The sequence below is a fragment of the Crocodylus siamensis genome, chromosome 5, assembly GCF_052110815.1.
Source record: "Crocodylus siamensis isolate JL-2025a chromosome 5, ASM5211081v1, whole genome shotgun sequence".
Taxonomy (NCBI): Eukaryota; Metazoa; Chordata; order Crocodylia; family Crocodylidae; genus Crocodylus; species Crocodylus siamensis.
In genome coordinates, this window is record NC_143399.1 from 107,137,724 (window position 1) to 107,164,085 (window position 26,362).

Below are 26,362 nucleotides of genomic sequence, written 5' to 3' on the forward strand. Positions count from 1 at the left end.
TAGTGCCTCCCCTCTCCCCCCACCAAGCCGTTGGCCCACCCAGCAAAAAAACTGCCCCATCCTGAGTGGTGCTGAGTCAGAGGCCAAACTTAGGGGTGGCACGTGCCCCCACTATCAGTTGCCTGTGGCTCCAGTCCTACTAAAGCTACCACATTTATATATTTCTCTCTGAGATAACTTACTTTGCTAGCCATCGGGCATCTGCTCCTTTCAAGCTCTAGTAGATGTATTATGCAGATGGTCAAAAAATGCAGTATTATAGATGGCATTTAAACATATTAAAAATGAAAGCCATTAAAGTGGGTAAAATGCATTTTTGTTTGCTTGTTTGTTTGTTTGTTTGTTCTATTCTTCTTGTGCCATGACATGACAAAATTGGGGAAAGATATGGTGAAAGTGGCTTAAGTACCTCTATTACATTCCAGTGACATATACCCAGCTTTAAATTCTAAATGTGGAGGAATGACATCTCTCCATGGGCAGACCCGGGATTTTGGAAGGGCAAGTGCAGGAACAGAGACCTGTGCTACAATGGTGGCTGCACCCTGGCTCCCAGCCTCCCTATCTACCATGCATACACAGTGTGGGTAGACTGTAGGAGCAGTAGTAGGGAACACATTTTAAGTCCCTCAAGCAGGTAAACATGTTCCCTCCCCTCTACCTTTGTCTCTAAGTATAGTGGCCCATTCCTTCCCCTTCCCTCCCCATCTATCTATGCTAGAGTCCCCAGATGACCCAGGGCCCAAATGACCACAGATCACCTGGGCTGTACAGCAGTAGCATCAGGCAAGTTCCTTCCCCCTCTACCTGCTCCTTGGCTGTCAGAGAACAGGAAGGGAAAGGATGTGCCTACTGCCACTGCTGTTCCTGGTTGAGCCCAGCTCTGCTTGTAGCCTGGCTGGAGTGGGCAAGAATGGCTATGGAGCTTCCCCCACCCCTGTCCTTGGGACAACCCAAGATAATGGCAACAGTGGGATGAGAAGGGGAAGGAAAGAGAGGTGTCACAGCACAAAGCAGGTGAGGAGAGAGTAATTCTTATGTTTCAGGGCTTAGAGTACCAGCTGCTGCTTCTGCAATGGGGGGTTGACGTACATCTATGCCACTAGCTCCCCCCCCCCCGGATTTGTCCCTGCTCTCCACTTCCAATTACCAGACTTGAACTGTTGTTTTCCTTCTTCTGTTAAACTGCTAGCATCACTTCCTTATGCAGCTTGGCTTCAAGATTCTGAATCTTAGGTTTGGATCTCTAAAAAAACAAAACAAAACAACCCCTCCCCGCCCAATACCCAAACAAACAAAACACTGATTTAAATCTTGTCAACCCTGATTCAGCCCTTCTTGCAACTGAGGTCTGAATTCACTATGTGTGTCTGTTCTTTAGATGCATTAAACATACACTGATCATTGGACTGTATTAATATTAAAGTTCTTGTAATATGTGGGAGCAATGAGTAGCTTCCTCATTTGTTTTATGAACTGAATTTTTGGGGGGGTGGGGGAGGGAGTTACATAATGTATGTATCCATAAAATGTAGAAACTTTTCAAGAGGAAAGTTACCATAGAAATTCAGATATGAGTTTTTATTATGGATCAGGTTGTTGCAAATAGAATTCTGCCATAGCAATCATGCCCAAAATGAAACAGGTAAAAATAGTAAGATTTTTTTTATACCAGATGGAAACATTGACTTTTCAGGTAGGTTAGTTGTGTCCATGCCACCATCAAGGAAAATAATTTGCAGCTAAAAAATATGAAACTGCTACTTTAGATTTTTTAAGACTTTACCTAGCTCTCTAATCTATTTGGGTGGATATGAAGGGGAGATTTCAACATGATGTAACTTTTTCATCTTCTAGATGGCAGGCATAGTCTTATACAAAAATCATTGCTACAAAGAATGATTTGGGTGGGCTACTTTATATAGCACAAAAGGTGGAAATGGTAATGACATAGACATAAAATAAAATTGGTACAGAATATTCAGTCTGACTTAATAGTTCCCTCTCTATGGGAACATACAGAATGGAAATACTTAACACATTTTTTGTTAATACAGGAGAAGACTAAAGAGTCCCTATATTGTTCTGGTCTCTTTATCCTGACCCTGCAGATGCCCCTGTTTGTGAAAATGGCTGTGTCAGTGCACCACCAGTTTGAAGAATTCTGGTTTCCCAGCTTAACTGTCTACTCTATATGATTTGACCCATGAATGTGTATATTGTACCTACTTTGTAAGCTGTGATTTTCGAAGCACTTCCATTGGTGCATGTTTATTATTATTTAGAATGCAACAATTATTTGGTCAATTGGTATATCTACCTTTCCATGATTACTCATACCTGTGGTTTTATTCTGTTCATTAAGATCCCGAATTCTGCATTTGGTTCAGTTAATGTATCAATTTCATTATTGTAACATTAAAAAAAACCCCTTTTGTTATTTCCCTGTTGGAAACAAAAGTAGGCATGAATGGACATAAAAAATAAAGAGTTTAGACTTCAATTGTTGCAATCAAATCAAGACATAAGGATCCAAGCTGCTACACAGAGCTACATGCATGCAGAGCAGTGTTGAATTTCCTAGAAAAACAAGGCTGGATAAGACTAGAAGAGCTCATCTAGTCAAACCAGGGATTGAACCTGTGACCTTAGTGTTATTTAAACCAGGCTGTACCTGAACTAAATGCAGATCAGCTTATTAAACTATGAAAAGACCACAGCCCTGGTTTGTAAACTCTTTGTGGCACACCTCATTTTGTTAGAGAAGGATTCTCACTGTTTATAGCAGTATGCAAATAATAAAAATAACTATTCATGGAGAACCAAGTATAATCTGGGAACAGTATTTGGAACAGTGAAAAAAATAACAAGTACCAAGGTGTCATTGCATTTCCTTTTTTTCAGTAAAAAGAAAAACCTAGTTAGAAAAATGACAATTGTCTACTAGGAGTTTTCTTCACCAGATTTATTTTAATAGATTTCATAGCTGTTAAGGCTGGAAGATCATCAGGTCCAGCCCATGCCCCAGGGCCAGGAAGTCAACTAGGGTCAAAGGATCCCAGCAAGATAAACATCCAAATGTTTCTTGAGTGAGTCCAGATTAGGTGCCTACACCACTACTGGAGGGAGTCTACTCCAGGCTTTGGGGGCTTGGACAGTAAAGAATTTTTTTCTTATGTCCAGGCTAAAACGAACCTACATTCATTTAGTATGTAGCAATGTGTTCCATGGGAACTGCTAATGAAAATGAAGTCTGAGGTTACCGTAAAGAAAGTTTCTTCAAGCAATATGAAACACCCAACACACCTCAAAGCCCATTGTGAAACTAAGAATTCCATTTTCATAAATGAACACCAAAAAAAAGAATTATGTCTCATTTTTACCTTGATATTTTCTTCAAAATAAGAGTTTTCCTAGGTACAAAAACTATTATTTTGCATCAAAAAATGTTTATTTTTCTTCCTGTGAATAGTAACATTGCTCCCTGAGTTGTTTGTGAGAAATAGTGAAGAATCTTGAATTTTAAAAAAATGTAAAAATATGTAAAAAGAAAATTCCACAGTTTTGGACAAAAATATAGTGACATTTATTTTTGTTTTAAATGTGAAATTTATACTAAAACCTACTAATTAAAAGAGGGGGCAACATACAGTATAACACATTCTAGATATACGATCCAAATCACCAAAGTGAGTGTGTTTTGAGTATAAAAACATACTTCTGATGGTAGAATATGGTGTATGGACATTTGTGGAGATAATTGTTTGCAATAGAGGTTTGTTTTTTTTCATGCCACCTCAAAACTAAGGTTTGTTTTTTTTCCTCTTTGACCACAGCATATTTTGGTGAATAAGATCCTTGACACATGTACAATATAAGACGCAATTAACCATTTAATCCTTTCTTAAATAGTAACCTGACCACATGTGCAAATCAATTTAATGCGTAAATGACCCACAAAGTTATTCCACATATAATTTATAATAACTTTGTGCTTCACTTGCATCATACCTTAAATTGTATGTATGGCCACTTGTGTCTCAGGACCTGTCAAAACCTTGTGTGCCACCCAGCTGAACACATGCTGTTTTATAAGACCCAGCACAGGAGGACCTGGGGATCATGCTGTGGCAGCATAATATGAGGGTTGCCTGTGCCTCTAACCTGGGGTTTTGGCAATCAGCTGATTACCACCTGGATCCAACTGACACCCCAATTTCATCTTGTTAGCCTGGGCTCATGACCCCGAGGACCCCCTGCACGAGCAAGCAAGGCACAATTGAGATCTAATCCTGGATCTCCAAATTGCACATTTTGCCATGCACATTGCATGACAGGAAGTGTGATTGCTGGAATTCCTGAATAGTACTCATCACATCTTAAAATGCATGTCTTTTGAGGGCTTATATCCAAAAGCTTATATTTTGGTTCTTTTAATCACTTGTATCTGAGACTGGTGAAATGTGCTCCTTCTAGCACAGAAAATATGAATACTCCCTGACATTTTATCAAAGATGAAAAATGCATACCTGTGCTAATTTTTACATACACCTTTGAATGATTTTTTTATTGACTTTGAAACATACCCATAAATATAAAATGTGATGGTAATTTCATGCATAGTCCATGTTCAATTTAGCTTTTTTGCTAAGAGGCTTTTGTCCTTGTAAGAGCTTCAGATGTGCAATAACCAGAATTCTTATGGGCTTTGGACATGGTTTTGCTTTTCAGCTATGCCCATCTTCTTTTTTTACTTACACTTTGTCTTCTGAAAAAAGGAATACTGTTTTATTTGGCCACTCCTGTGGTACTATGGAGTATGGAGCAAATTAACCTGCTGTAAGATTAAACCTGAATGTTGTAACTTCAAAATTTTTTAGGTTCATTTTCAAATGAAACAGAGTGAGAGAGGACAGATGAGAGAGTAACAGTAGGTAAATTATAAAACTTTATAATTTTAAAATGTTTTTAATGTTCGCCTTAGCATACCCTAAGGAATATTTATCCATGACTATGTAGCGCAGAAGACAGCTAATGAGAATACTGTGAAACAAACATTTTAATGTAAATCTTATTGAAAACCAGTAGTGTATATAATAATTAACACTGTAGAGGAGACAATACAACTAGTGAATAATAATTATATTTTATATTACTATAACTTTATAGTAAAACATATGTACATTATTATACTATACACAGCTTAGAGTATTAGTTAAACTGAAGGGGTATGAGGAAATGCAACTTCCCTATATGCTGCTGTGGGATTAAAACTGCTGCAAATCAAAGATTTCTTGTAAGCAGACAAACAAAAAACCTTGATGCTACTCATATTTGTAGCAACATGCATTTGATGGACAATATTTTATGTATCCAAAACAAGGCTCTTTACATCTTAGCTCTGTAAATACAAATTGTGTAGCTCTCAGAATGTAAAACCTTAATGACGCTGGATCAAATACAACTTCTAGTTATATTTGTTCAATCCAGCTAACTAGTGGAATTTACTGGAAAGTAATGAAGGCACGTTTTGACCCCAAATTACCATTTTTCCTTTCAGGGAAATGAGGAAAACTGAAAGACTGAAAAAGAATGGTGAAGGATGTTTATCAACTACATACTGGTAAGTCTTAGAGAGGAAAAAATATAAAGAGGTTATCCTTTTTAGCCTAGAAACAGAAGTTACACATAAGCTGGTATAATTGATTGGAAATGAATTCAAATCTGTAACACAGTAGAAGTTCAGTGTACATAAACCTCTTTCAAAATGGCCAAAACTGGTTTAAGATAAACATGGATGGATATAGAATCAGACTTAACTGATTTAAGCTAAATTGGCTTGTTGAACTTCTGTCCCAGATCTCCTTCAGATTCAAGTTAACTCACAGTCCCCCAGAATCCCAGGGTGCTTTGCATCTTCACTACACACCTGCCCCTGCATGGTGGGCAGGCTAGCCTTGTCTGCTTAGGCAAGTGGGAGGCATGCTCTAGTATCCCTCCCACCTCCTCCCACCCACCTCCCCCACATCTTCTGGCCTGAGCTACACCAGACATGTGTCTGCATTTCTGGAATCAAAACTGAATGTATGTTCACTTGCTTATTAGTTCAATCTACACAGCTTAATCTAACTTGTGAATATTGAATTGATTCAGCCTTGGGCTTTTTGACTGGCTGTACTTAGCTCTTAAGAGGAACACCTTCCCTATTAGCATTAGTAGGGCAGGTAGAGGAGGATGTAATAACATTGACCCATTATACAAAAAGGGTATATCTCAATGTTTCCATTTGCAATTTTCCTTCTGAAAACTTTCTTTAAATTAACCAATTTCATTTATAACCTCAATGAAGGTGGTTTCTTTACCAAGCATCTTTGAACTGGGAGTTAAGAAGGTAGTAGACTATGGAGGACAAACATACATTTTACCATTCCATTTCCAGATGTCCTTGAAGAAAGCCTAAACGTTGAAAAGTTGTTGTTAAACTTTTCAATTTTCAGTGTTTGCTTAATAGGACTCTTTGATTATACAGGTTGGAAGGCAGTGAACTGTTTTTTGGCAATCCATCTGAATCTTTGGCAGTTCCAAAAGCCTTTTCTTATAATATTGTTACTTTTCAATGTCATATGAAAAAAGACAGTAATTTTGTATATTACACAAGCTGGATGCTACACTCTAAACATTGGCCCGTTGTGTCTAGTCTACTGTAAAGATTGCTATGTAAGTTCATCCTTTCTCTGCCAGCAACCAATGTGAGATGCTCCAAACCAAGGTGTGGCAGTCCCCATACCTGATATAAGTATGTGGCAATTTCTTCATTCTTCCTTTCAGACAGTGATGCTCAGTGAATCCCATAATTTCATTCTATATCATTCAAATATAAATTTATACCTCTTATCAGTTTTAAGTTTCTTGACTTTAAATTCCATTTTTTCTATATGTCCTTGCTTTTTGAGAAGGTATAAGTATCATAAACCCCCCATATTCTCTAATTTTATTTCATATACCTTAGCCATCTACTCTACAAACTCTAGAATTCTGGTACCATTTTAGTTGATGGAAAAGCTTCCACTGACTATAATGGAGTCAGGACTTCTCTTCTAATCACTTCAGTTTCTCTATATGAAAAATTATTTCAAAGTCTCTAATAATTTCCATTCCCTTTTCTTGATTTTTTAATTTTGTCTAGAGTACTTGCTTTCTGAGACATAATGCTCAGAATAGAACATGTTATTTCTGAAATCCATATGGATTTCAAAATAATGGACAATTTTTCTTAATTGTTTTCCCAATTTTTATTTGGCTTAATTAAGTTTTCATTGGTTTATTTTCCATTGCTTATGTATCCAAACATTTTGTTTAGATTTGTATTTACAAAAACTGGTTACTTTTCTGTATCTCATAATTTTATCTAACTTTGTTTGTTTTTAAATAACTCTGTTTCTTTTTTATTTGAAAAAACCTACATCACTGTGATTTAAGACCCAATTCTTTCAGTTTCTTTATAAGCAACACTAACCATTATGTTTTTCAACATAATTAAAACGTTTTTAACCCTCCAGTTCTGCAGTCCAGTAGCTGATTTTAATTAAAAATGCCTATTACCAAGTTTTAGGATCTGCTAGATTAACTTTCTCTCATTCATGTTAGTAATCAGTATGAACATGTGTTGACTAGGATCATTTCTATTTAAAAAAGGAAATTATATTGTGGTCAATATTATTTAATTCACGGTTGTCAAACATATGGTCCATGGGTAGAAGCCAGTCCATGGACCCACCCCCTCCCCTCCCCTCCCCTCCTTTCCCTTCCCCCCAGCATACCTGATCTGGTGGCTGCTCCTATCCATCTGGAACCCATGCTGCATGCAGTGATCACAAGTGCTGTGTGTACCACAGATCCTGGCCCAGCTGCTGCAGGTGCCACATGCACCTCAGTCCTGGAGTTTTGGGACAGACACTCTGTGTTGTACATTCTGGGCAGAATGGCCACTGCATGCAGTATGGCTGCTGCTCCAGCCAGACTGCACTGCACACAGAGCTAATTCCAGGCATTCCATGATCTGTGCCAGGCTGACTGTGGGAGGGGGATAGAGAAGGGGAGGACTCATCCACAGGCCTGGAAAAGTTTTACACCCTGACTCAGTGACTGTAGTTACTTCTTAAAATAACTTCCTTGTGCTACCTAAAACTTTCCACACTTGTACAGCACCATCAGAAGTAGGATTATAGCATATATAGGAATGCCTGCGATAGTTGTAATTCAAGGTACCAGTACCACTGAAGATACACATAGAGTTCAGAATGGACTAGCTTCCAGAGTAATGAAATAAGTTTCTTGAAGCTCTTGTCCATTCAGTACTGATGCTCATGCAACCACATATTCATTACAACTGTTACCCAAGCTAGTTCAATCAAGGCCTCAAACAGGCATTACTTTCTAGGGATGCATATGTTTCAGGTATTTCCACTGATAGAAATGATTCAGCTTGCAGCTGCCCTGTCTTCCCTGCTCTCTGTGCCTTCTCCACATTGGGGATTGATTTGGGGAAGGCATGGACAGCAGTAGCCAATCCACTCCTCTTGGGCTGGGGAATGGAGTGGCAAAGCCCCCCTCTGCTTCCTAGATCAAAGACTCCAGTCTAGGGAAGCAACAAAGAACAGCTGTTCCTGCAGATCAGGCCAAATCAGTAAGGCTACCAGTGCAGAAACTTAAAGTGCTACACAGGAAACACTTCAAATTTAGCAGTCCCCTGGGAGAACAAGGAAGGACAGGACAAAGCCCCTAGTAGGCATCTGAGAAGCAGCTAGTATTCACTTCAGATTCATATTCGGCCAATTCTGGGGACAGTGATTCAATTCGGTGATTCAAAACACTGTCCCAAATCCATTTGGCCAAATTTGATTCAGAGTTTTGACCACTGCTGAATCAGCTGAATCTCCAAATCAAACAGTTCCCACCCTCCGCCTGCTTTCCCAGCCCTGTCAATAGCTGCCCTGCCTGGCCCCAGTGTCTCAACTCTTAAAAAAAAGAAGCCCTGCACTCACCAGCTGCTACCAAGTTGGGGGAGCATTCCTGCTGCACCCCAGTTCCCTGTGCTGTGTGGGGAGCTCTGCCATAAGCCTCCATCCCCTGCCCACTCTCCCAGCCCCATCGATAGCTGCCCTGCCTGTCCCCAGCATCTTGGCTCTTTTTTTTTTTAAGCCCTGCACTCACCATCTGCTGCTGGGGGGGGGCAATCCCTGCTGCCCCCCATTGCCCCATGCTGCATGACAGGCCCTGCCATGAGCCCCCAGAAGCCTCAATGGCTGCTGCAGCATCTAGTGAGTGTGGGGCTCTTTTTTTTTTAAGAGCCAGGATGCAGGGGCCGGGTGGGGCAGCTATCGACAGGGCTGAGAGAGTGGGTGGGGGAAAGGGGCTCATGGCAGAGCCCCCCATGCAGCATGGGGCAGTGTGGAGAAGTGTAGATCACCCCCCACACACACACACCTGGCAGCATCCAGTGAGTGCGGGGCTTTTTATTATTATTATTAAAGAGCTGAAACGCCAGGCACAGCAGCCATTGACGTGGCTGGGAGAGTCAGCAGGAGACAAGTGGAACTCAGAGGGGCTGGGGGAGCAGGCAGGAGATGGAGATTGGTGGGGGTCCCTCCATGGTCCCCTCCTGCCTTCCTCTGGCCCCCCACCCCCTACTTACTGGCATGGAGTCTGGGTCCAGCTCCCTGCAGCAGCGAGTGGGGACTGCCCAAATCTCTGAATCTCAATGAAGCTCTCCATATACTTTCTGCATCGATTCAGAGAGTTTAAATCAATTCAGACCTTTTTATTGGTCTCCCAATTCAATTCCGATTTGGAGATTCAGTCACTGGATTAGGCTGAGTTTCCTCCAGATCAAATCAACACCCAAAGCTTTGCACAGCCCTAGCTCCTAAACTTTTGCCTAGTCCCTGGTCTGGTGAAGAGGTGAGGAACATTGTCCTGCTGCTCCCCTCTCTACCTATACAAGTCTGGGCAGGGAGGGAGAAGTGCAAAACCCACAGCTCTGTGTAGTCACTGCTTCTACCTTCCTCTTCTGGACTACAGTGGAAAGAGAGTATATAAGTGTGCACTCTTGCAAAAGAAACTCTTGCAAGGGAGATCTTCCAAGTTGACACCTGGAAAGATCTTCTCCCAGAAGGGGCATATTTCCCTGGGAGAAAATGAATGAACACTTTTACATTTGTCATTTCTACTGGGAGAATACAAGTTCCCTGAGTAGAAACGTAATGTTTGGCCTAAATCTAGGTTGGATACATCTATCCATATAGGAAAAAAACAAAACAAAACACTCCCTGATTGTAATGTTGGTATAGCCTAAGTAAAACATATTTTTCTGTGTGCTCTAGAGATAGATATTCCAAGAAATAAAGATGTATTTCATCAAGCAATGGTGAACCATTATTAAATGGTTCAATTAGTTAATGTGCAAGTAGTTGAGGTCATTTGCCTTGTAAATCTCATAAATAGTATGACATTTACATAAATCTGTTTTACTAGAGATTGTTGCCATCCTTTGATCTTCCTTTTTATGCTTGAGTTTTGCATTCACATATGTACTTTTTAGTCCTTTACACTAAGAAATATTATCTGTATAGATGATATCAAATATTTTATATGTAGTGATACTGAACCATATCTATAAGCCTATCTATTTATACTTAAATGCTGATTTTTGTCATTCCTGTCTTTGTCAGTTATGCTACATACCTGTCAGACATTCTAGACCCCCCAGTTTCTATCTTTACACTCCTCAGTGGTACTGAGACATTTTTAGTTTTCAGTTTTGAAAGTGTATGTGCTTTAAAACAAACAAACAAAAACCCAAACTTGATGCTTTTTTGTGCGGTCTTTAGAATATACCTCTGTGGTCTCAGTATATGTCTTTTGCATTTCATGTGTGTTTTATGTCCTCTTGTTTATTTCCAGATATCGTCTTCTTCACTCCTTTACCTTAAGAGGACATATCTCATCAATACCTGCCCTATCTTAAATGCTTCTCAATACTTGAGAGTTCTTGGTTGTAGCTGTGTTAGTCTAAGGACATAGGCAGTCAAGGTTCTTTGGGGAGATGGGATACTTTTACCAGACCAACTAAATAGTTGGAAAAATTGTTTTTTGCAAGCTCTCAGGCACAAATACCCTTTTTCAGGCATAAGGACAGTCTGTTAGAGTTTGTGTGCTCTGTTAGTAACAATTGAAGCCAATATGCAAATTTAAAATTTAGCATATTGGCTTCTGTTCTACCCAGGACAGCATACAAACATCAACAGACTGTCTTTATACTCTCAGTACTTAGTGGATCTCCCCCCCTCCCACCATGTATACAACTCTGTTCTTTCAAATGTCTCATTACAACTTCATAGATGAAAGTTTGAGCCTTCCCCTGTACCTGTGGCAAAGGCTACCCCACCTATAAATGGATATTTGATCAGTACAGCTGAGAAGTGAAAGGTGGCAGATGCACACATAGTTCTTTCATTCCCTGTGCCATTTGCTGTAGAAACTGATGTTCTTTAGCTCAATGGGCCACTAAGCTGTTAGGTTGCCTCAAAGTTTGAAAAGGCCTTGTTACCTAAGAAATTTAGATATCATCTTCTCATCTATGTGTTGAGATCAAGTGCCCTTGTAATCCCTTTGTACCATAGAAGGAAACTTTTCAACATGGATCCATCTTGGGAGGTTAGTAAGACCATTGGGATATGGCTGGTGGTCATGTTGTTCGTAAAACTGAGGTTAAGCAGAGAAAAACACTATCCTAGTAACTAGGTTGCAGCATGTGTGGTAGCTGGTGCCCAGAGGTGAGTGTTTTGACAGAACTCTGTGAATAGGGGCAGGTCTGGTTGACTAAAATAGATGGTTGTTTTAAAAAATACCGATTGAGCAGGGCCGGGTTACCTCTGGCTCCTGCTGGAAGAGGGGTAATAAATGGGTCTAGGGCCCCAAAAACTGAAAGAAATTGAGGGGAATTTTGGTGACTTTTCTCTCAAGCAGAGAAACGTAAGTCTGATGAGGCAAGCTTACTCACAATCAATATTGTATCTATATGTAGATATAAAGATCATGTTTGATATTTGGCTATTGTGGTAAAAATAACGTTTTGAATTTTTTTTTAGTTTAGTCATTATTAGTGACTGAAGAAAATTGGATTCCACGCTAAGTGTTTTGTGTGTGTGTGTGTGTGTACTGTGAACCCAGAGGGGTTGTGCACTAAGAACTGCATAACCCTTTCAGAAAATAGCACCCAAACAGGGACCAGGACTAGCATGTGGGAATTATTAGAACTAGTTTTTATTCTTAAAGTTGACTCAGTGGCTTAATAGTGAACTAGATGCTATTGCCTTCCTTAATTCATAGATTCATAGATTGCAAGGCCAGAAGGGACCTTGGAAAATCATCATATGCAGCCCCCTGCATCAAGCAGGAAAGATAGGTGACCCCAGCAAGATGACTGCCTAGTCTCCTCTTGAAGATTTCCAGGGTAGGTGATTGTACCACCCCTGGAGGGAGCTTATTCCACAGTCTGGACATCCTGACTGTAAAGAGATTTTACCTAATGTTGAGCATGAATCAATCTTCCAGGAGTTTGTGACAATTAGTCCTAGTTTTTCCCTCAGGTGCCCTGGTGAACAGTCGCTCACCGAGCCCCTGATGTACTCCCCTAGTGTAGTGGTATGCTGCTACCAGGTCTTCTCTTTGCTTGCTTTTCCTCAGGCTGAAGAGTCCCAAATCCCTCAGCCTTTCCTTGTATGGCTTGCCTTTTAAAATTCTGATCATATGGGTGGCTTTTCTTTGGACTTTCTCAAGCTTTTCCACATCCTTGTTAAAGCATGGTGCCCAGTGCTGAGTACAGTGGAAAAATCACCTCCTTGGCTTTGCTGGAAATGCATCAATTGATGCATGCCAGAGTGTTATTTGCTCTACTGGCTACAGCATTGCACTGCTGGCTCATATTCATACTGTGCTCTATTATTATTCCCAGGTCCCTTTCATTTGTGGTGCTAGTCAGTTTGGTGCCACCAAGCCTATAGGTGTGTTGGGGATTGCTCATCCTGAGGTGAAGCACTTTACATTTCTCAATGTTGAACTTCATTGGGTTCTGCTCTGCCCAACTTGCTAGCCTGTCTAGGTCTGCCTGTAAGTAGCCTATCTTCAAGAGTGACCATGCTTCCCCATAACTTGGTATCATCCACAATTTGGCCAGTGAGCTCTTCACCCCACACATCCAAATCATTAATAAAGATGTTGAAAAGTACTGGACTGAGCACTGACCCCTGCAGGACACCACTGCCCACTTCTCATGAGGATGATACAGATCTGTTCAATAGAACTCTCTGGGTCCTATCCTGCAGCCAGTTTCTAACCCACCTGACTATATCAGTTAAGCCCACAATCTTCCAATTTTCTTGTGAGGACATCATGGGATACTAGATCAAAGGCCTTTTGGAAGTCTAGGTATACAATGTCAACCTGTTTTCTCAAGTCCAGGTGGTGAGTTACCCGGTCATAGAAGGAGATGAGGCTGGTAAGGCAAGACCTGCCCGCAATGAAGCAATACTGGCTGGCATTCAGAATCTTACCTTCTGCAAACTTATTGTAGATGGACTCCTTGATGAACTTTTTTAGGATTTTCCCTAGGATGGAAGTTAGGCTGATTGGCCTACAGTTACCTGGGTCCTCCCTCCTTCCCTTCTTGTGGATGGCCCTCTTCCACTCCTCAGGGACTTCTCCAGAACACCATGAGTTGTGGAAGAGTTTTCCAGGGGTTCCGGAATCACGGCAATAGCAGGAAGACAATTATTCCTACTGTGCTCATCCTCTACTCTACCTAATGTGGTTTTCCCCTTGGTCTGGTGAAAGACTGAGGCAAAGTAGTCATGCAGGAGTTCAACTTTCACCTGGGTGCCTATCACCAGCTCTCCTGAGTTGTTGAGCAATGGCCCCACACTCCTATTTGTTTTTCTTCTGTCCCCCCATGTACCTAAAGAAGAACTTCTTGTTGTCCTTGATTCCCGTTGCTAATCTAAATTCAGTCACTGCTTTATCCTGTCTTATCTGTTCCCTGCAAATGTGGACTGTCGTGGAATAGTCCTCTTTGGGGCCCACCCCAAACTTCCATTGTTTATAAGCTTTTTTCTTTCTTAAGAGGTTAGCATAAGTCATGTCAAGTTTCCATCTTGTAATGTCAAGCCTCCATCTTATACACATGCCCGGTTGTATAACCTCTATGACTCATACTACCCTTCCTATGTAACTTGGTTCCTGAATGAATGGGGATGAATGAGGGTGCTTGAGAGACAATGGCAGTAGGTCTAAAAATAGCTCCCTCTGAACGACCGAACCATCAACACCAAACCTGGAGCAACGACCCAGCCCTTGGAACCACCCTCAGCATTCAAGAAACAAAAGATAAGGCAACCCACCATTGTGCCAAGCTGCACATACTCAGTAAGAACATCTGGAACCCTCTGGAACAGGACTGACATTGTCTGGACAGGCCCTCCCCATAAGAGATTAGAGGTAGTCTGCCCCATAAAAAGGGGTAGTGAAGACTGACTGTTTCAGACACCCTCTCCATTTGGACCAGCACCATGCCACACCACCTATCCACTGAGAGGCCCTGCTGGTGACCCCCCTCTGGACAACACCTACTGGATAAGGACCTCTTTCCAGCCTGGAGAGGTAGCTATCACCCCCACCCCCTCTTCAACCAAGGACTTGGACTCTGCTTCTCTTCCCCACCTGGACTCCAACCCTTCCACTAAGTCTCTTTCTCCTGCTGCCATTGTGAGTGCTTGCAAGTGCATGTGTGAACCAATAACTTCATGGGGCTGTGTAGTGTGTTGTCTGTTTAATAAAACTGTTATTTGGACCCCTGAGTGGGGTTTTGCTTTACTACAGTTCTGGCCCTGCTCCAATCTGTGCTCCTCTAGCTTCTGTCTCATTCCCACTGCCTTTTCCCCTGATCTCTGCCACTGTTTTTGGCTCATCCCCACTGTCTTTTGCCTCTATCGCCTGACTGTTTCCTCCTTGCCACCAGGCTCCTTTCTCCCTTGCTTCCACCCTGCCACCAGTGACCTCAAGTAACCCCGGGGGCCACTTGATCTTAAGTAAACCCAAGCGTCTGTTCCTCCGTCAGCTTCTCTCTAATCTACTGGTTGTAATCCTGATTCTGGCAACTTTTACTCCCTACCCTTTAACTCTCTCTCTCACCTTAACCTTCCCCCAAGTGTCCCAGGTACCCCAAGCACACACATACATACCGTACCATCCAAGTTAGGAACTTACCTGTGTGTATGCGTATGTGGCTTGTATGTGTGTGATCTGGTGAGTGTATAGATATATACACATATACACGTCATTGTGAACATGATATATGAACTAGTAATCTGTGTATGTGTACTGAGTGTGCAGGTATGGACAATTGATTTTTGTCTAACTTTTGGGGTTTATAGTGTATAGGTGCTTGACTTGGTGATAGGTATGCATGTGCCTAGGCTGGTTTGGATGCGTATGTACCTGAGTTTGTAGTGTGCGTGTGTGTGTGCATCCACCTAACTTTTTGTGTGTTTGTATTGTTCAATTGTGTCACACCTTCCTGTGTAACAGTGAGATCCTGAGAGTTGGTCTGACCCCTCAGGGCAACAGTATAATCAAAATTGCCCATGATGACTATATCACGTGCACGTGAAGCCTCAGTCAATTCTCGTGTGAACTACAGATCAAGTTTCTCCCCCTGGTTTGGTGGTCTGTAGTATACACCTACTGTTAGGTTTTTCTACCATGTCCCCCCATAACTTGACCCAGACGGTTTCAAGATTTAATTTTTGTAGCCGATGTTGGCCCCCCAGAGGTGTATTGCTCTTTCATATACAGCAATGCCTCTACCTCTCATCCCCATGTGGTCCCTTCTATGCAGGGTGTAGCTCTCTATAACTACACTCCAGTCATGTAAGGAGTCCCACCAGGTCTCCACAATCCCTAATATATCATATTACACACTGGAGAGTTGGAGGGTTAGTTCCTCCTACTTGTTTCCCATGACCCTGGTGTTAGTGTATAGGCACCTGAGTCCTCATACTGAGGCCCTCATCTTCCTGTCCTGTTAGTGGAGAACTATTCCCTCAGCTCCTGCAAGAGTGGCTCTCCCAGTGTCCCTTTCTACTGGGCTTACTTATATGTTGCTCCCTGCACATGTTTGAATTTGTGTATCCCCATCCCCCAGCAATCTTAATTTAACACCCTGTCCAGAAGAACAATATGTCCATATATATATATGGACATATATATGGGTATATATATATATCAGCCAGTGCTGCTGCCCTCTACCCTCAGCATAGACCCAGCCCAGCTCCAGCCTACCCCACCCCATGCAAATCCAGGGGCACCCGCCCATGCCCTCCTAGACAACTAGCAGAAGCTGTGGCAGGAGGCACTGGAAGAGCACCAGATGAGCTGCTGGATGAGTGCCAGACAAGTGGGTCCTGGACAAGTGGCATTCAGTGGCGGGAGCTGCCGCCCCCTCTCCACACCTCCCAGGTTAGTCATGGCTCCTTCCTGCCCTTGCCCCAGCTCCAGCACCAGCCCCACTCCTCCCTCATCACAAGGGCCTTGATCTGCTCCTGCCCAGTTTCTACCCTCCCCCCTCCCTTTCCACCACAACAGACTTACCAGCTGCATGCAGCTGTATTGTACATCAGGTCAGTATTGGCCAATATGCCTCCTCAAAAATCAGCTATTGGTATTGGCCCCACAAATCTCTATCGGTGCACACCTACTTGAAAGCCTGTGTAAACTTTGCTTCTCACATTAATGTAACCATGGCAGAGCACCAAGCAGCAATTACCCTAGAAGCAAGCAAATATTACTATTTCTGTCCCAAAAAGTTTGTTATGCTTAATGATACAAATGTGGATGTACTGGAGCTGGAGGTTTTGAAATCACTGTATTATATGGTGAAGTTGCCAAGTAAAACACCTTAATGATAAAATACTTTCTGAAAATTTATGTGAATTTTCAGTGTCCAGATAATTTCTCAGATTAAGTACTGATATTCCATAGGGTAAACTAAATGGGTATCTGTACTAGCCAATATTTTTTAACTCTTCATAGTGTGGATCCTGAAAAGAACATAAAAATATGGTGATAATTGTAAGATTACAGCAAAAACAGACAATAGAGATGGTTATGTTGCATTTGTTCCTTCCAGAATTTTGAGTCATGGTAAAAATCAGGAACCAATAACAAACTTAAGCAAATTTCCTTGTAACAGGCCCTGAGATCAATCCATTCCCACCTGTTCTCTCTACACCCACCAGTTGGAACTAGAACCATTTCAAAGATAACTACCGTAGAGGACTTACAAACATGCATACACTCCAATCAAAATATGTCTTCAGGATGACTTTCCCTGATCTACTGATACCAATCAATGTCCCACCCAAATAAGCTACTCAGTGTGAGACATATGCGTAAGGACCATAAATTGATTGAAACATCCACTTTTCAATGGAAATGCTAGTTCAAGAAAATTGTTCTGCATATCTATTTTGAATGCAAAGAAGTAATTCTCCCTTAAATACAGTAAAGTACTGGTGACTCTAACTTAGTTTTCCCCTGGAAGAACCTAGCCATATTGATGGGCCTTGCTCCATTGACTAATTGTATAGTCAGTTTTCATGCATGGATGTAATTGAATATCTGGTATATCTCGTATATTTCTCTTACTGTTCCTCCCCACCATCCCGTTCCCTTCTGGGTTTGTGAGCCATCTGGTATTTATTGGCTTAAACCAAAGCAACTTACTTTGTCTTAATGTTTCAATAGATAGATCAGCTTCACACTAAAGATAGCAGGCATAGAATGAGTTTCATGATCATCACATACCCACCTGTAAGTTGCACCCCATTTTAAGGAAGCTCATTCCTTCTCCTCCCATCAGTCCTTTTCATTCATGACATCTGCTTTTCTGTCTATAGGAATAGATTCCAAAGGCTATAAATTGTCAGACCACTAATATACTTCTGCCATTTGGCCACAAGAAAAGTAATGAAGTATTTTGCCTTCTGTGCAAGAAACTGGGTTTCCCCAGTATTGACAAATGAGATGTTAATTTCATTACATGTGTTAGTTATACTAGGATTGTTGCTCTTTAATGAGGTGGACTTATACTTGTGGCCAATTAGTCTCTCTCATACTTTGGCCCCATCTATACATTAAAACAATTATACAATTACCTAGTTAACTGTGCAATTGGCTACATTTAGTTTAGGCTAACTTGCAAATTACCTATGCTGCCATAAGCAGGTGCATCCAAATATAAAGATATTGCTGAAAAATGTGTGATAACTTTATAGCTAATTTTTATCCAGCTTCAAATTGCATGGATAGCCTTTGCCTTATGACTGGCAGTCTGGGATCAGGCACCAGCAATAAGGCATAGTTGGATATGATGGTATCCTGTAATCATGCTTCTTACTATGCACATGTGGCATGGCAGGAAGTATGACTGTGTAGATTATGCCTTAGGTTCTATTGTGCCTTTACCTACACATGTAGAGGGTCTCTTTGTGTAATCTTTTGAATTTGTACAAGTGAATATGTTAACACCCATTCATGCAAATGTCTACAAAAAAGAATACATTAGCAAAGAATCAACATACTTAGTTTTAAATGAGAAGTTAAGGCATTTTGTTTGACTTTACCTTAATATAGAAACTACTACTTGAGTATTTTTCTGGCAAAATCCCCAGTGCTCGCTCTGTCAAGGCCATCCTCACAGCTCTATTAACCACTCTATGTTAATTTCATCTTAGTGTCTAGACATCATGTGGGCCAGGGGATGGTTCCATGGGCCAGACTGGGGCCTGGGATCATCTTCTTCTCCTGCCCCTGCCTCTTATGTAATGGAATTGGGCCTCAGAAGCCCAGAATTCCCCCAGCCTATCTGGCCCTGTATTCTGGATTCAAGCACCTGATGCAGTATGCAAGCCCTGGGGCTCCCCACGGATCTGGCAGCAGGGCAGCAGTACCATTGTTCACCCACCCTAACTTTCTATGATCCCCACAGGCTACACTGTGCAATGAAAGTACTTCATTCTGTTTTCTTATATTTGTGTAACCCCTCTAATAAGCCTGAACTGATTTTAATGACGTTTGTTATCAATCCCCTTCCCATTACAGTCTTATCAAAATAGATTCCATAATTGGAAAAAAAAAGCATTCTTCATTTTCCATAGAAAAATATTCTCCTCTCCCCCCACACCCCTTTATCTCCTACTGCAGGAATTTCCTCGTCATGTTTACAGTTAGATCTAGTGCTTTTTAAGCATCTACTGTTGTTGCCAAGGGCTGCACTGAGTTTGCTGAAATTTGCATTAATGCCAATTGGTTGCAAATTCTGATTAGTAAATTACTGTTAATCTCAGCAATGCTGATACTGAAAATAATTATAATTAATCTTGGTAAGTGACCCTTGAAAATTGGTTGGTTATACCTCTTAGAATTTTAGTCCTCCCCCCAGCTCTGTTAGAGGCTTTATCTCTACTCAAGAACATGACATAAGGCAGAACAAGGAAGCACATTCAAGACCTGATAGCTTTCTGATTAGGGGTGCACCAATAGAGATTTTGGGGGCTAATACCAATAGCCAATATTTAAGGAGGCATATCGGGCGATTTCAGTCCAATATCCAATACAGCTGCCATCAGCTGGTTCATTGTGGGAGAGGGGATGACGGGTTTGGGCGGTAGATCAACAGCCTCTGCAGTGAGGGAGGGGACAGGGGCAGGTGCTGCCCAGCTAAGGTCGGGGGAGGGCATGGCAAGGAGCCGCAGCTCATGGGTTGGGGGTGGATCCTGCCACTGCTTGCATCCTGGGAGGGTGGACAGGCATGTGCCCACAGATCTGCACTGTGTGGGGCAGGCTGCAGCTGCAGGATGGAGCTGGAGCCAGCACTGTGTGGAGCTCTTCTCATGGGGTCTGGGCTTGGAGCATCTCTGGTGATGCTGGGAGGGGCTGCAACCACCCCAAATTTCATTGCAATTCCACTCTCAGACCTGTTCCACCACCTGGCACAGCCATGACTTTTCCCTGCACTAGGGTGGAGGCGAGGTGTAGCTGCAGTCTCTTCCAAACATCACCTGAGCCCATTCTGAGCCCAGCCCCCACCAAAAGGAGCCCCATTCAGTGAAGGCGCTAGCTCCACCTCACAGCTGCAGCTTGCACTGTGCCATGAAGCTTGGGGTCACACGTCCGCCACCATTCCCTCCTCCTGCAGTGCAGGCAGTAGCAGGAGCTCCAAGACGCGGCTCCATCTTACACTCCTTCATTCCAGCTGGGCAGCACCTGCCCTTGCCCCCTGCTCACTGAGGGAAGCATTGATCTGCACCCCTACATTCCTTCCCTCCCCACCCCCATGACTTCGGCCAATAAATGCCGAGCATTGGCATTTATTGGCTGAATTATTGACCCCATCGGGCCAGTATCCAATCTAGACAATTTCCTTTATACTGGTACCAATATGATATTGTACCAATGGTTTCGATGCACCTCTAATTCTGATCCATAGCTTCTGAAGAAATAGGCTATTGCCTACAAATACTTATGCCCTTCTTAATGAGTTAGTCTTTAAGGTGCCACTCTGCCCTGCCCTCTGCTGGACTTTAGATTAACACAGATAATAACCTCTCTCTTTAAGTAACTGCAAGGCTTCTAGGTCATTATGGAAATTTCTGATGAATGCTTATAGTTGCAAACTGGTGGGTAATAACTAAAACTTCACATTTCACATTTTTTTTTCCTTGAGACTATATTTATCACCCTACTGCTAGAGCAGTCTACATTTTTACTTTTCATTTCAGTCATTGTAAATACTGTAATGTATTTATTACAGTTAGAATAATATTTTCCTGTACTGTGTAGTCTTTTTATTTTAGGGTTGTCATTTGGCATTTAGGAAAAAAGAGAAACAAATACCAATTTAATTTGCAGGGGAATATGAATTTGAACAAAAGTTATTTACAAGAACCTAGTCTTATATTAATACATAATTGATTGGTTTACTTAACTATTTGGAGTTGTGTTTATATAGCTGCAAAAAAAATGTCCAATGAATTGGACTCTTGGCATGCCCATACAAATGGGCACATAAAAGTGATAGTCTCAGATGTTGCAAAACTGGCTGGTGCTAACAGATAAGACCACTGTGTATGCTACATTCCTGTTTGGCTGTGATGGGATTACAACAGCTATATAGTAATGCATGGTGTGGAAAAAGGATTATAGTATGGGTTACAGTGAAATAAATAAGTAAAAATAGTAATTGGTCAGTAGTAATGCATTCCTTGCAACAGGAGTTATTAAACAGATATTCACAGAAATTGGTATTGTTATTTAAATATGTCAAACAGTAACCATTGTTTATAATCAAGAGTGATTTTTACCATTGGACCTCCCTCTGCCCCCCACCGGCCCTTTTACATAAGCATAAGTTATACCTACCAACTCCAGACATTTCAGGAACACTGGCAGTGTAAATGTCCTTTGTAAATTTGGGTTCATTGTCATTGATATCGTGGATTTTAATGATAAATTCAGATTCCGGCTCCACTTGTCTTCCAGTCTTTCTGTCAATAGCCTTGGCACGTAGCACATACAGGGACTTTTCTTCCCGGTCCAGTTTCTTTGCAGCATGAATATCTCCTGTATTTTCATCTATAACGAATAGACTGCCAGCCCCATCTCCTGTTAATATGTATTTTAAATTTCCATCTCCTTTATCTTGGTCAGTGTGTAGCTTCAGGGAGGTAGAAAAGAAGAATTCTATAAATATATGTATTGTTATTACAGACCAAATCACTGAGCACATATGAATAAGTCTGTACAAATCTTGACTGTAATTGGGGTCAGCAGTGGTTATCTTCTGTCTCACTGTTGAAAAAATTGCAGATTTTGAGACTCAGTCACACACACAAAATATCTGTAAACAAATGTATAAGGACACCAGGCGAAATAAAAGATAATGCAATACTATGTAGAGTAACCAAATGATAATAACAAATTATATTTCTTTCAAAAGCCTGTCCAGAAACCTAAAGAAGTTTCCTTATTGAGATGAGAGGTGTAAAACTCTTAAGTTCCTTTTTGTGAGATAAAATTAGTCTTTGTATGTAGAATTGAACCAGTTGCTTTATAAAGGCAATGAGATGAGTGTTAAGGACTAGAGCTTTCTAAGTTTCCCAAAAGCATATGTAAAGATCTAGCTTAAGAACTTTGTTTTCTAGTTCTTTTCCAATTTTTCTTGAGGTTCATCTACTTCAAGTAATGATTTACTCCCCCCAATCTCCTCCAGTAAAGCAGAAACAATTTTCAAGAACACTAGGGGGTAAGCTTTGAAAGAATTGCATGAATTTCATCAGCTTTCTTTTGTTAAATTTAAGGGACATGGCTATATCTCTTCACAACTTTACAAAAATATATCCCTGTGAGTTAATGATTACTGTATTGTTTGTTATACTATATAATTATGAAAAAGTGGACAAGAGAAACAGCAGCAGCAAGCTATTAACTTTGTTTTACTTACAGTTATTTGTCATTTTTTCTTTCCTTTGGGCTCTTGCTCTTATTATCACAGTTTATGTAGGCATACTTTTTCCCTTTTAAGGATATCTGTGCATAATCATCACAAATACTATCATAGCATCCCAAATTATGTAACAGCCTACAGGTACCTAACCGGGATTTGATAACTTGGAGGCACTTTTTACTGGGCAGAAGCAATCTCTTGTCTTCTGAAAAAAAATTATTTGGACTTATTTCATGGCATAACAGCAACAGGAAAAATAATTATAACAACCAGCAAAGCTATTTGTCATGATCTTGTGTCAGCAATTCATCTTTTTTTCCCCTCAGTGTTAGGTTCATGCTTCCACTTCTGCTCTCATAGTTTCTGTCTCTACATCTTGTCTCCCCCTTCTTAACACTTTGAACAGCTGAGACTTTGCATGCCAAAATGAGGTATATCAGCATCTTACCCTAAAGATGGACTTATTGATACAAAGATCACTATGTTGAATTTGGTAAAAAAAAAAAACCCAAACAAAAACTTTCTTAAAAGCATACTTTTCTCATCTTCCCAATTTCATAACTAGGTCCAAAGATGTTTCATCTTACCCATGTGTGCTTAGATCTCATCATTAGGCCCAGCTTTTCACCCATTGTGCCAGGTGTTAATAACCATATAATTGACATGTTTGCAACAGGACTGGGCATCTTATATAAATAAAACAAACAGGATAGATGATTACATAAGCATACCCATTGACTCAAGGCAAATTATACTTAATATACGTTTGGTGTTCCTTCTTTATAATATATCACATGAGTCATACATATTTTATATGGAGCAAGTACAAATAATGTATTGGTATGTTAAGATGCTACAGAGGTGTAACTTGTAATTTTTATGTCCTGAGCAGGGATGGGAGGAGGGGAATGGTATTGTTCTGAACAGAGATGGTGGAGGGGAACAAGTGCTGGGGTTTCTAACCTGACTATGGTGCTGCTGATGTGAGGTATAGCTTGGATGCCCACTGCTGCTGGGGTCAGCTTTCTATCTGCTTCTGCCATAGGGTGGCTCTCTGCACTTTATGTGCTGAGACTGGGGCCAGCTTCTTGAGGGCTACCATTCTGGCACCCCTGCTGAATCAGCGCCCACCCCGGTGTCCACATTACTTACTCTTTATTAATCTACCACAATGCTTTAAGTGTTGCTTACAGAATTTATTAGCTCCTTGAAATCTTTAGTGTGGCTGGACAGAATCAATCAGCTTAGGGCCACATATACAAGTTTCAACTGAAATCCAAAGATATGAAGGTTTTATATGCATATACCCTTCATTTGAAGAGACTAGGTCCAGTTTAAGCATTTTTATCATCTTTTTAACATGTGCCTAAGAAGCACACTGTTTTTAATCACTCTGATATTGTATTTTTTCAAATGTAAGGTAACCCTGAATATAACACCCCCCCGCAAAGAATTAGATTCTATATATGGAAAATTTATAAACTTGATATACTTTTCCAAGTATAGAATCAAATTATTTGGCTAGAATTTGTCCCCATTCCACTGTTACAGCTGTGACTATTTAACTAAGGGTCAGGTCCCTGCTCTTCCCTAACTTCTTCCCAGTGCAGCTTCTTCCTCCCATCCTTACTGCCAGACCCTGCTCTCCCTGAGCACATGAAAGTGAGGAGCAAATTTGAAAACACTGACCTTGAAATAAACATATCTATAGTAATTTGCATAAAAGTACAGGTACCCAGGTACAGGTACCCAGAAACTTAGTTCTTCCAGAACTGATACATTTTATCCTTTTTGAAACTACTGCAAGTTTTAGTGCAGGTAACTCTATAATCACATTTTAAACAGTAGTTTTGTACCTACTTAAATATAGCATGCACTATACATGATATTAGTCCAAAGCAAAAAGACACATGATTAGGCTGGACCCCAGCAGAGTCAACAGTGTTTCTAGGCAAGGTGTCCCCACAGCTCAGCACTGCTTGGATGAGTGTATTTCACATACCCACCAAAAAGGAGCCATGTGCTTATAACCCCCAGTCATGGAACCAGGTGTTCTTGTCATGAGTCTTGGATCCTCCAAATGTTTTTATGCAAATGAGGTCCAGGGCAACCTGGTAAGGCTTTACCTCTTGGAGGGCAGAGTCATACCAATTCTATGTGACAGGCTGAGAGAAGGATTCTGAGTGAACTGTTTGGGGTCAGGTATGGTGATGTTTTCCAGACATTTAAGGCTGATGAAGGAACAGGATTCATTGGAAAAGGGAAAGAAAGGTGAAGCTCAACTGTGGCAGGGAAGAGGAAGTCAAAATGTATTCAGTGTAGAGGTTCACCATGACCTGCAAAAGAGTCAGTGCTGAGCGGGACTAACCACAATGGGCACATTGCCTGCTCTCTCCCCCACTTCTCCCTTCTTTCCTTCCTTCCAAATCAGCTGCTCGCTGTAGGGATTGGTGGAGGTGGAGGTGGATGCTCCAACAGGCAGTCTGCCTGGCCTCCTTCCCAGGGCATCATGCTGCTTCCTTTCCTTGCTATACTACACCCAGCATGCAGAACACTTATTTTAATCTGCAGCCTGTGTCTGAGATCCACCTCCAAAATCTGGGACTGTCCAAGGGAAAATGGGATAATCATTCATCCTAATTTACTGAGGTTTCCTTGTATGCAAATATAACATGAGGAGATGTTTCCCCTGTGCTGTTTCAGTGTGGGAGGTGGGGGAGAGAGGGGAAGGAATTCCTCTTGTATTTGAGTAAATACAGTACTCAGGTTAAAACAATGCTTATCTTGTCTTGTAGCTTTTCAGTGTTTTAAATGAAACTAATAACAGTAGCTGTTCAGATATGCATAGCACTTTTAATTACAAAGTACAACTTGTAGTTGATACCCTCCTTTTTCTTTACCTACATCTTCAGTGAAAGGCTGTAATTTTAAATTAGTATGTATAAAACTACAGAGTAGAGTATGAATTAAAGAATCCCTTCTCTCATTTTCATATCCTTTCATATGCCACTACTTACCCTAGAAAGCTCTCCATTTTCTTAGGCCCTATCCAACTCCCTGTAAAATCAATATAAAAGTGCCTATTGACTTCACTGGGCTTTGGATTTGACTTCATGCTTTCCATAAGACTCTTTCTCATTCACTTTTCTTCTTGAAATACATTTATTTCATTTCAAAGATAGATTACCACTTGTAAAATAATTTTCAAATAAAAAATTAGTGAACTGACAAGTGACGCCCAGGAAAAAGCCAACCTATTAAATAGGTACTTTGCATCAGTCTTTCATCAGTCCCATGGGACGCCCATGCCTGCTATGTGACAGGGAGATCCAGGTGATAGGGATCCCCTACCCTCCATAAATGCTGACCTCGTGAAGGAACATCTTGAGAAGCTGGATACCTTCAAGTCAGCCGGCCCTGACAATCTGCACCCCAGGGTACTCAAGGAGCTGGTGAGAGTCATAACCCAGCCCCTGGCACAGATCTTTGAAAACTCCTGGCACTCTGGTGTAATACCCGAAGACTGGAAAAAGGCCAATGTGGTGCTGATCTTTAAGAAAGGGAGGAGAGTGGATCCGGCTAACTACAGGCCCATTAGCCTGACTTCTATCCTGGGGAAGATTTTAGAAAAGTTTATTAAGGAGGCCATCCTTGATGGACTGGCCCAGGCTAACATTCTAAGGGAAAGCCAGCACAGGTTTGTTGCGGGTAGGTCTTGTTTGACCAATCTCGTTTCCTTCTATG

The 26,362-nt window shown here is 41.3% G+C and overlaps 1 protein-coding gene across 2 annotated transcripts in view; it reads right to left on the reverse strand.

Annotated features, from left to right (window-relative positions):
- CDH9 (cadherin 9) overlaps window positions 1–26,362 on the reverse strand; it is a 132,531-nt gene that overhangs the window by 40,130 nt on the left and 66,039 nt on the right. For both annotated transcript variants that reach the window (XM_090049947.1, XM_090049946.1), the window contains exon 3: window positions 21,535–21,829. In XM_090049947.1, coding sequence (XP_089906073.1) covers window positions 21,535–21,829 — 295 coding nt within the window. The remainder of the gene's footprint in view (window positions 1–21,534; window positions 21,830–26,362) is intronic.